At 42.5% G+C, this 12,335-nt stretch overlaps 1 protein-coding gene across 10 annotated transcripts in view; it reads right to left on the reverse strand.

Moving 5' to 3' along the window:
* Sv (paired box protein shaven) overlaps positions 1-12,335 on the reverse strand; it is a 153,285-nt gene that overhangs the window by 90,637 nt on the left and 50,313 nt on the right. For 9 of the 10 annotated variants that reach the window (XM_070315393.1, XM_070315377.1, XM_070315386.1 and 6 more), the window contains 2 exons: positions 7,330-7,638; positions 3,299-3,328 (listed from right to left, as the gene is read on the reverse strand). In XM_070315393.1, the coding sequence (XP_070171494.1) occupies positions 3,299-3,328; positions 7,330-7,531 (232 nt within the window). In that variant the 5' untranslated portion in view covers positions 7,532-7,638. The remainder of the gene's footprint in view (positions 1-3,298; positions 3,329-7,329; positions 7,639-12,335) is intronic. The other variant, XM_070315378.1, reaches the window with a different exon arrangement.

Below are 12,335 nucleotides of genomic sequence, written 5' to 3' on the forward strand. Positions count from 1 at the left end.
TCGCGCTGATCGTGCAACCTGTGTTCGTGCAACGAAACGAAATCAAGCGAGATAATATCACTGCGAATACAAGTCGGCGATATGTCAGCTCGTTAAAATTATCCTTTATCGTTACGTGTTATTCGAACACTCCGGTTCTCCGCGACGCGCTTTTTAATACGGATTTTATATAACTTATAGAAATCTAATTAATTGATTAACTAATCAATTTTAATCTGGTTTTATCAAATCCTGTCATTTCAGTCTCGACTTGTTCGCATAAATTCTGTGAACCAATTTTTAAGAAGTTTCGAGATTTTATCGGAGAACATGGTTCGGTCTTAATTAATTGATAATACTTAATAATTTTTAAATCTAATGTATAAATTGCTTAATTCCTTTTCTCGAAAAATTATGGAGAATCAAAAGAAAGCCATTTATCACGTCGAAACGATTGAAATTCGTGCACGTTGACGTGTCATGATCATCTCAGTAGAGAGTCGAGTCAAGTATACCTGAGAGAAGTCGTGTTTTTAATTATAATACTCCGCTACGCGCGAACGTATCCGGAGCGAAAGCGTTAATCTTAATCATAGCGGAAATCTCGTCGTGCGTAATTTCGTGCAATTACATTTTTAGCGTCGCGTATCTCTCGCGTTCATCTTTCCCTTTCTCTCTTTTTCTGTCTTCTCTGAACAACTCCGTTCCACGTATGAACAGGAGATCTAAGATTTCTGAAAACAAACTCATCTTGAGCAATCGTTGGATCGCGATTCAAAGCTGGTACGGATCGGAGGATGCGCGCGTCCTTCTCTTTCTCGAGAAGGAAAAATCCGCGCGCCCCGATGCCACTATCTCGGCAAGATAACGAGATAACGAGATAACGCCGCCTCATCCCACAGTGAATCCCACGAACGAACAGGGGCGAACGCTTCCATCGGCAGGCGTGGTATGCAACCTTACGCCGCGCTCGTAAGAGCGCACTCGCGGAGAGCCGCATTATCGCGGGATTACGTAAGCGCTGTGCCGCGTGCGATTGCGCTTGTATTACGCTATAATTAGGATCGGGCCGGCCGGCGTGTACGTATCGCCCGTATGTATAATACACGTACGCGCGCGACGTTACTTATGCCGCGTAATCCGCATATTAATAACCGCGACGATAAATGTGTTAACCGCCGTCCGTGTCTCCTCGAGAAAAGGACCGTAAAATGCCGCCTATCGCCAGGCTAATCGGACAAGCCGGGATTAGAGAGCGCTTTCCGAAAGAAGGAGAGGCTTGTTGGCATCGAGAACCCATCTTCCGCACGCGTTATCAAAGTATGTCTCGCTCTCCCATAGCGTATCGAGCGCGTATTAATTGCAATATTTGGAATACAATCTGCATGATTTAATGACCCCGTCGTTAAAAGCGATTCGGCGCGATTTGGGTATCGAGGCGAGCGGATAATTCGATGTTGGTTGTGTGCAGATTGTATGTATGTGCCCGTACGTTTCCCTTTTTTTTCTCCTCTTCTCAAATGTCCGCGTAATCGTCCGGCATTAAGGAAAGTAAACTGGTTCTGCACCGTGTACGAGCGTTTGACCGGTGCCCGACTTATCTGTAGCCTCGATCTTGCGAGGGAGCGGAAAAATCGCGGAAAGCCACGATACCGTATTGTGATATCAAAAGCACGCGGTACAGAATCGTGCGAGCCTCGTTAATTGATGTATCTTTCTCTCTTAAGCAATAAATAACAACAATAATAAATGTCCGAAATCCTGCGAGATGCGTCACCATCAAGTTAGTATCAAGAAAAAAATGCACCAGTTTTTCTTTAAATAAATTCTTAAATTATACACACATGTTAATATATAAAAACTTTAAATGTCGAAAAAAAAAAAAATGTTTTAACATATAATCGAAAAGAGCAAATTCTAGTTACGTTAACAAGTAGCCTGTTAATGCTGCAGCCGCCTCTTTATACCTTGTAATTAATCTCCGACTTAAGCGCCGCTAAACAAACACACGCTTAATACTAAATTAGCGATCGCTCGCTCTCGTGCTGATAGACGCCGAAACGATATCCGCGCGATCGGACGGACGCGGGCGAAAATCAAGATCTCGCCGTGCTCGTTCTCGACGTGCACTTGATTAATATCCAGATGTAATTACGCGCCGCCTCGGGGGAAGGACGGATGAGGCGCGAGAGAAGAGGGCAATTCTTCTCCTCTCGTCGCTCGCCAAGATCACCGCGTGTGGGAGGAAGGCGCATCGGGCACGAGAGGAAAAAGACGAGAGAGGGAAGAAGGACGTGATGGAGAGAAAGAGAGAATCGAGCTGCCGACGAAACGAAAATCCTGACAGGTTTCATCGTAGGCTGACGTAAACAATTTGCGAATGTAAATACCTGTTGAATATTGAGCGTGCTGGTCGGGGCCCCACATCGCGGCCTCCCAACACCTTGCGATCGTTCACTCTTTAAACTCGTGATTACCATCCAGCGCCGTCTCCCACCTACCGCGGCGAGGCGGTGTAAGTCACATCGGCATAAATTATACGCGAACATCGGTGCGGCCAAGTGCTAGCGGGGATCCTTCCTCGCAACTTCGTCGAGAAGGTAACCCTCGGCTCCATCCCTCGTCCGAATCGCGAAGAGAAGTCGCGAAACGAGAAACGATCGGAGCATTCTTCACACGCGTGAGATTCGAAAAAGGACGAGAGCGCTCTCATAGTCGAGCGAATTAAAATCTAACGCAGATTCAATTCAATAATATGAAAAGAAGTTCGAAGAGGTTCGCGATTTCGCTTTACGGTGTTCACATTTGCATCGATATCTCAAGGATGCGCGTCGAATCGCTTATTATTATTTTATAGATTTAGGATGCGATAATGCTCTCGGTGGCGAGTGGAACGCGCCTCTCGCACAATTATTAACAATTATTTGGGGGATCTTTGCGTCTATGTCGACGTCTGATCGAATCACACGGATCGATTCCGCATCGCGGCTCCGTAACGTAGCGCACGACTTAAGAACGCGTGTTGAAATAATTGGGAATCGATCTCGATACCGATATCGGCAAAGCGGCCGACGCTTTTCCGCACGATTTCCTCCTTTCGATCTGTATTTAATTACGCGGTCGATTATAACAGAATTATATGTACGATGCGTATCGATAACGGTCCGCAATACGTTTATCCGATCATCACGCTTATTTTCCTTGCCCAAATTTTCATGAGTCTAATCGTAGCTGATAGGCAATAAAGATATCCAGGCACGTTAGAAAACCGCGATTATAATTAGATGTATATATGTGAGAATTAAAAGAGCTCACTCACCGTCCTGGTTCATCCCGTGGCTGCCGTCATCTGTTTCAAACAGAAAAAAAGGGAATTAATCGAGATGTGAAATTGAAATCCGAGAGAGAGAGAGAGAGAGAGAGAGAGAGAGAGAGAAATACACATACATTTGAGCGAACAATGCAAAAGCGGGGTACGCGTTTATCTCTTCATTTATTCGAGGAGATTGACCTACGTTGCGTTAATTAAAACGTTGCAGCTGCGTAATCATGTGTCACGTCATTCTCTGAATATAATCAAGTGTTCCCGATAAAGCGGTACTTGTACAGCGGCAGCAATAAATAACGTATATAATGTAAAATAGGCAGACGCTAATGACGTTTCCGGATGCCATTCGCATAAACATAACGTAAAATACGCACGTTCTCGTAAATAGCGCGGTCCAATATTGCGTGGAATATTTTTCATCGATCTCGCGTATCTGAGGAGTATAAATCTGGGAGCCCTATCGGGGGCGCGCCATCGTACACCCATAGAGACCTCGCGACTGCCTCGATAGGAAATCGCGAGCAGCAGGAGGCGTTTGCGGCACCTCCGCGTCCGTTGCCATCTCGGATCATGACGACTCGCGCCCCGGACGATAGCGGCAACCTATTTGTACTCTCGCCGGGTCCCGGTATCGGCGCGATCGCGCGCGCGGAGTGTTCCTTTATTTAACCCCATAAATAATCGCCGCTATCTTACCCCGCGCTTCTTCGTGCTTCTCCTATACGCGGCAACACGCGTGCATATAACGCGAAATAAAAAATATACAGGGTGTAACTGAAAGATCTGCATGAATATTAAGGGTGAATTTTATGCAATAAAAAAAGAAAGACCAGACGAACGAGGGTCCTGAAAGGCTTCGTTGTAGAGATACAATTCTGTAAAGTTGGAATTTTATTATGATTTTTAGATGGAGTCATTTAATTGTAAAACAACTAGTTTATTCAACTCCTATTAATGACATAGACAAATTCTCGACAGTTGCGTAATATCCTTGGAATTTTTTATGCTCATGTATAATCTCAAGGAGGCAGTTTTGAACATCCCTTTTTTTTTTTTTTTTTTTTTTTTTTTTAATTTAAGCCGTTGTTGTATTTGCATTAACGATGACACTTACGTAATTTACCATTTTTAAAAATTGTTATCTCTATAATCTTGTTTTTATTAAATAACAATTAAAAAGGGCACGAGAGCAATTATAAAGGGTGTCCGTATAACATAGTTAAATTAAATTTAAAAAAAAAACAAAAAAAACTGACACGACAAAATTTAATAAATTGAAGAGCCAAAAGGCATAAGTTAATAAATCTTGAGTTGTACAAATAAAAATAAAAATTATAAAATAAAAGTACTGTCTTTTTTTTATTGTTCTAATGCATAGAACTCGCACTCGTTTGTACAGAACTTTCAGTTACACTCTGTATATCGGATGCTGCCAGTCATTCTTCGTTGCGCGAAGCCCCCATAAGCAATTTCTGTCCACAGCAGAAGGAATAACTTGCGCGAGAAGATTCAAGCGTGATGTGTTACCCACTCGATATTGGCGCGCGTTTAATCCCTTCCCTCTCGTTTGTATGATCTCGAAGTAATAGTATGATGTACCGTCTCTTTTCTTTCTTTTCTTATGACATTCAATAACTACGCTGTTCATACGCAATCGTTATCGGAGCCATAAAGATCACCGAAATAAAAAGATTAAAATGTTTATTTGGAAGCGACGACACAAATTTCACATATGCAAATACAAATGCAATTACAAATACGTCTCGCAAGAAGGACGTAGGCAGTGATTAGAGGCTCTGAAATCCTTTTTCATGTAACGCTACTTTCTCGAGTATCAGATTATTGAATATGTTAATACGGATTGCTAAATAAATCGCATCAAGCGGTCAAATATATCAAAAGACGTGTACGTTTTGCGTAATAAGTCGTCGCATAATCTATCGGAGAGAGGCGTGGGTTTTTAAAGTCGATACTTTTTTTTCGTAGAGTATATATATAGAGCGAAAATAAAATGTTCGTGCTAAATTCAGACGTTCGAAACGTTTCACGCTCAGTTCCGCTTCTGCAATATCACTTTCTTTTCCCGGAAAAAAAAAAAAAAGGAAAGAAAGAAAGAAATTATTTCACTACCGCTTTCTCAGGCAATATTGTTGATCAAGTAACGCGGGCCTTTCGATCGTCGAATGACGAGCTCAGAGTCTAAATGAAGTAGCGATTAATCACGAAAAAATTGCGGAATCGAAATGAAACGGCCGATCCGATCTCTCGCGAGGTACGAAATAATTATTACGTCGCGTAAAGTCGATGAATCGTATAAATTCATTATTATTGCATTCGCGGCGTTAATTACAAAATAATTACAAATTAATGCCGCTGCGCGAGTTCACGCATCATTAAAGACAATCGCGATACGCGTCGATGAATTTAGAGATGCAATTAAGAAGATATTTGTCCCGCGATCGACGAGAAGCAGGAATAGGAATCGAGGGTGTTACACGGAATCATGAATAATAAATTAGATCATTAATAAATTAGATAACGATGTATATGTTGGAGGCGCGTTTCGTGTGGGATCCTAAAATTGAGATCCGCGGTTCTCTCTCTGTCAAATACGTTGATATCATTAGATTTAACGACCCCCTGACTCTGTCTTTCTCTACCCTCTTCTTCTTCCTTCACGGGTCTCGTGGCTCATGCCGCGTCACTGGTTGCTGCCACGGCGGCAGCCTTTCATCTTCCTTAACCAGCACCACTCTCTTCCGTCACGCATACACATCCGCGGAGAACGAAGGAAGACAACGAGCTTCCACGCCGGCGTAACCAACCGTTGGCTGAAAGAAACTACCGCGCTTCGAAGATGATCCCGGCGCGTATCCGTGTGTCTCACGTATGTATGGGCGTCTGTATGCGTGCTCAAAAATATACCTGCGACGATCGGCCACCAAAGAAGAAACTACCGACTTCTACGGTACGTCTGTGTATGACGAGCGCCAGGCAAGTTCAGCTAACTCGATTGTTCCATACGGAACAAGGAGCTCTTTCACGCGGGAGTCTCGGAACTTTGATGACGGAATCATTGCTCGCATCGATGTCCCACCGGCACGTAACGTCGCTTCGCCGGATGTAAGCCGCCGTCGATACCGGGATTTAATAAGCTTGCGGTTTACAGCGAGGTAATGATGATAAACGGTAGGAGTTAACGGCGGGAGCGGGAATTCGGATTTTTGCGTTCAACGCGCTTTTACGCGCAATTCGCGGCTTCGACAATATTAATGATCGCATATAGAATCCGCGACGGGTAAATCGCGTTTGTAAGATTCTTCTAAAAGACTGATGTATCGTGAACGATAATTAATTATGAAACGATTATTATTATATAGAGTTGTCGCTCGTCTACTTGAAACCGTATCTATTAATCGTATTTTAGAAATCTGTTGAACCGGTCACATTGAAAAAAAAAGAGAGAAAGAGAAAGAGAAGAAGAGGGAGAGTCGGAAAGCATGTTCGATGGATTTCTGAATTCCAGTTACAGCCGTTGACTCGGCGAACATGATGCATCGTCATCGTGCGAGTCGCTGGTAATAAAAGTGTTGCCGCGCTTCCGAGACGAAGATTTATCGCCGGTATTTCGCGTGGCACGTGCCTGTTCTTTTTTGCGACCGCGATATTTTTGTCGTCTGCGCACCTCGCTATTGCCGTTTGTCGCGTACATTGTCTCGTTCTTGAAACAATCTGGGTGATCATCGACGAGCGACATCGAAAGGCAGAGTCATTTATATATCGCGCCGGATCATCAAGAATTTGTGTCGATAATGCAATAAATCGTTTTATTTTGAACCAGAAAAAATGTAATTGCTATTGATAAATTGATTATCGCAGGAAATGGTCGTCTTATTTATCGGAAGGACAATTTCTGTGCGATTGAAAATATAATTTCCCGCTTCTTTCGACTGGTCTCCTGCGACAATCGTCTTAATGTTCTACGTAAATCAAAGAAAATGGATTCGTAAGAAGAAACATACGTTTTTTCTTGGAGTCCTCATGCATACCTCCGGGTGTCGCAGCGCCGTGATTATGATGGTGGAGGGCTAGAGGGTCTTGGGGATGCGAATGAATGGCGGCCAGGGCACTTCCGGCAGGGTCACCTGGATTGACCCCGACTCCGACCCCCAGGTGTAGAGCACCATGCTGCGTCGCGTGTGCCGGAAGCTCCATGCTGATCATAGCACGCCACCCTTCTTCCAACCCTCTCCTCCCGCCACCTCCTTCCTCTATCTCGGACAATACCTCGCCGAGTTGGACGAGGCGTCCGTTCAACTCCTCGTCGCCTTCTAGAAAAACAAAAAAAAATTAAAAATCTCAATTAATAATCTAAAAAGAGAGAGAGAGAGAAACAAACAAGAAAAAATGACCGATTTTCTCTCGCGAGGGAAAAGACTTAACGTTCTCGAGCACGATTCGTTGCAGATGGTGATCGCTTCTCCGTTAAGCAACGGACATGGATTTTCGGTCACTGACTCGTAGAGTTGAATCAATGGTGCAAGAATACCGTAGACAAAGATCCCGAGATCCCGAGATCCCGATCTAGGCGTACCCCCTCTTTCCCCCTCTCCTATCGGGCTCCACGCGGCTGGATGGATCACAAAAATAAAGACTCGGCGGTCCCAGCCGCAATGGGATTGCCTTCGCCACGCTTTTTACGCGTCGAGTGGTTAATTTCTTCGTTCCTCTCTACGTAATGATCTGGCCGGGTGATGCCTTTTTTGCTTATCACATCGAAAGAGGCCGCCGCGGAGAACGACACATCGCCCTAAGTTGGAAGGTGAGATTGCACTCGAATGAATGAAAGGATGAATGGAGCGTAATTTCGTCGACGCTGTCGGCAACGTTCATCTACTACAGTAGGACCGTTCTCTTCCCATCTCTTCGACATGGCGAGAGCATTGTCTAGGTCCGGACGCGATTACACATCCTCGCGATGCGCAACTTAAAGCAGCAGCTGTACGATGTAAAAGAAAGAGCGCATCGACCGCGAGAGAATATATGATAAGTCTATTGTTCTAGATTGCAACAATCTGTTTGACTTCTTTATCGAAACAATATTTAACAATGTTTCCTCTATCATAAAACACGTGTATCTAATTAATCTATAGTGTTTGTTTATTCACTATTAAATTTTATTCATAATCAAAACAGTGATATCTCCATGTATAATGCAAACGTTTGAAGCTAGTGCAAGAAATATCGGACGCGACTTCTTCTTATTCCCGCGGGATCCATTGCAGGACGCTGTCCTGCAGAGGGGGAGAGAGAAAGAGAGAGCAAGGAGATGTGAAGCAAGGACCAATCGTCATCGGGCGACCATCCATGAAATTCAAAACTGCTCCCGCGTTTCGCCGTTTTACATCGCGAAACGCGCGGATCTCATAACGCGTGGGAGTGAGACTCAGAAACGATTACCGAGTCTGCGGTCAACGACTGTCCACCGCAGCGGGCGGCTGCCTTTGTATTGTATCTCCGTTGATGATTAAAACGCCTCGACAGGCTCTAATTTGCGTGAGGAAGTCGGTCATTTTTAAGCACGAGTCTCCGCCAATGAAAAGTTGCTTCATCATTTTTAAAATAATAAATTCATAGAAAGTCACAATACGATGGTTTATATATTTTACAAAGCGTAAAATTTAAAAGCGTGTGTAAAAAATAAGTATCCTTTATTTCATTTATATTAGAGAATTTTCCAAGTAACCTCTTTAAAATATCTCTTTCGCAATGTCATCTGGCTAAATCGTTTACCGCATTAAACTCGATGGAAAGACCACGAATATTAATTTTAATCTAATAAAAAATTGCATTCTCAATTTTTTCCAGTGGCAAGAAAATCCCGTCTTCAACTTATCGGGAATGAAAGCGCGAGAGATAATTGTTTAGTATCGCGGTTTCCCGATTCCTTCAGGGACTCGCACTATCAACATTGCTGCCCCTGATGGAAGCTGGAATGTAGCGAAGGTACATCGCGGCGAATAAGCATCAGATAACAGCCGGATGATCGTTCGCCGAGAAGGCGAGAGAGACGCGACGGTTAGCGACTTAGTGCACGAACGAGCCTTAAGTAAAGCAAAATGGGTAAATCGTGGACGGCCAAAGTATGCGTAAAGACCAGGCTTAGAGGGAGATACTCGTCCCAATGAACCGTGGGAGTCGGCCACCAGCGCTTTTACGGTGTCTACGCTAAAACCATTGTGTCCCGCGCGTACTTTGCTAACTGGACCCCTATTCCCGTGCCGCGGGGACCGGACCGCACGCCGGTTACTCTGCATGTCTTAAGAACAAAAGTAACTGACGCGGAAAACGTCGCGTTGTGCAACGAAAGCGGATCGTTCGTAGCCAGGTTCGCGATCGCACAGATGATCCAGCGGAGATAAATAACTGGCCATCGATCTCTTTAAAGCGACTCTCTTTCAATTACAACGTATGCATCTTACCAACGAACGGCCAATTAGAAAATGTCGTTAGAAGATTATAAAATAAAATAGCTTGAAATAAAATGGTTTTCTCTAACGAGAGAAAGAAAAGGAGAGAAAGAGGGAGAAATCAATATTAAAAATTACTTTTACACAATATTTACATAATATGTATTATTATATTATTTTCTAAAGTTTACGAACATATTTATATCGATCGAATCATCAATTAATAACGAAGCCTATTAAAACATTCAATTTGCCGCAAATATATCTTTTTAATTATCACAAAGAAGACAAACGAGAAGACAATATTTGCGTAAACCTGTACGTAAACAATGATGATCCGAGGAAGTGCAACTAGTCAAAGGGAGCTGTATAACAGCCAGAAAAGTATATGGCTACCGTCCGCATCTTTCGTCCTCACCGCTCTTCAGCTTTTGCATCAGCGTCGATTCCCTTCCCGGCCGGTAATGGCCGGTGCTCTCAAGGCTTAACAACGCGTGACAATATGCATCAAGGAATTGCTCGAGCGCGGAGCACAACTTTGGCCGCGCTCCTCTTTCTTTCTCTCGTCGTAGGTGCGTACACGCGTATTCTCCGCTTTGTGTGCGCGTTCGTCCTTTGTGACGGGACAGCGCGTGTTCGCGTTCTCCGCTTCGGACTCTCACGCGAAAATCGTCGATACATTATGCAACTTCTCGATCCATAAACGAATGTTTCCCGCCAGGAATCCATGACGAAATCTTGAGAAGCGCCCTGGCATGTACAATACATCGGCTATCCAGAACAGTCGAGTTTTCGCGGGGCAGCCGTCATGTTTATTAATCTGATTCCCGGATCAGGGATGCGGAATGCTCTTCTCGCGATCCTCCTCACGCATCCGCGAGAACATTCTTTCTCACGCTGATATCTGACGATACAGGACACGAGAGTTTAAGATATTGTAAAACGCGTATCCTATTCAACATTCGACAAAAGTTCAATTATCTCGCAGGTCGTTACCACGCCGCGCTTTACGAATGCCTCTTGAATATTCACGTCGAGGTCCACCTTCGGTGGGCGCAATCCGACATAGACAGCTACCGTCCGTCCATGCTCGTTCGCGCAACCATTGAGCGCGAAAGCAAAAATCGATGTGACCGGACTACGATTGATTAATTTCCCGTCACATGCTTCAAATCATTTTTTTATACTCGAACAATATTCCTCGCATACAAATGCAGAAATCTGCAATTGAATAACGAAATATGTTTGCCGCTCGCTGCGATGACAGCAATCAGAAAAATAATATGAGGGCAAATAATAATGTGATATTATTATGACGAGTCATCATGCGCCAAAATCAAATTTCGAATAAAGAAGGAAGAGTATAAATATTGGTAAATAATATTAAGAATATAATTAGCTAAAAGATATGACGAGTTAAAACAAGAGAATTTTATGACAATTAAAAATTTCAAGATTTTTTAATTTTAACATTTACGTTGGATATTAAATAATTTTATATTTGAATCCGATATATTGAATTTTTTTTTATAGAATCTTAAAATCGATGTATCAAGCATGCAATTCTTAAAAACGTTTCAAAAATTTTGGGACTTCGAGATAACAAGATTCAGGGATATATAAGTTTTATATTTATCTAACACATGATCAGATTCTAGTTTTCAAGCGACAAGGGTATCTCTCTTTCTTTCTTTATTAACCTCATTACACGTACTTGGTCGTCGCACGAGTGCGGGCGGTGTATATACACGGCAGCACACCAGCAAATCGCGCATAAGAGTATATATATCTACATACAATATATACATTAATACAAGCATGTCTCGTAAATATCAGTCAGCCGCAGTATACCTACACGAACATTATTATCCACGACGTGGATAAAGCGCGAAATTTTATCGCCAATTAACCGCTTCTCCTAAGAATTTTTTTCCCATGTATGTAGTAAATTTCCATTGTGTGTGTGTGTGTGTCCACCGCGCTCTGCTTCTCTTTCACCCTACTATAATCGCATAAATTGATTGAAGATTATGTAGAAAATGTTTGCCTCCTCGTGCTATATCTTTCCTCTTTTCTAAACTAGTATTATCATCCTTAGAATGTTAGGGAATTTTTACTATCGGAAAGATTTGTATGAAAAAATATAATTTTGAACGATTTATACTATATATTATTACAATTTACAAAATCATTCTATAGATATCTTTTAATAATTGATATCAATGATTGTTTCCTTCAAGATTTAAATCTTCGTTACTTGAATCACATTAAATTCATTTGTAATTAATATCTTTTTCTTTATAAACTGATTAATTAGTACGTAGCGTGCTAAGTTTATCTTTATTTTTTCATCTCATATTATTGTCATTCTAAACATTTACCGCTATTACAGTATACGTACGAACGAGCAAGTTTCATTCGTTTCCTGTAATGTTGTGTAACCGCTGCTCGTATCTTATATATATTTAATAATAGTTTTAAAAAACGCCATCTTACATTATAATTTATTAAAGTATCTATCGATCTATCAATCTATCTGTCTCTTTCCTTCTTTCTCC

The sequence above is a fragment of the Polyergus mexicanus genome, unplaced genomic scaffold, assembly GCF_030449975.1.
Source record: "Polyergus mexicanus isolate NDT 795.1 unplaced genomic scaffold, iyPolMexi1.0 SCAF_2, whole genome shotgun sequence".
Taxonomy (NCBI): Eukaryota; Metazoa; Arthropoda; class Insecta; order Hymenoptera; family Formicidae; genus Polyergus; species Polyergus mexicanus.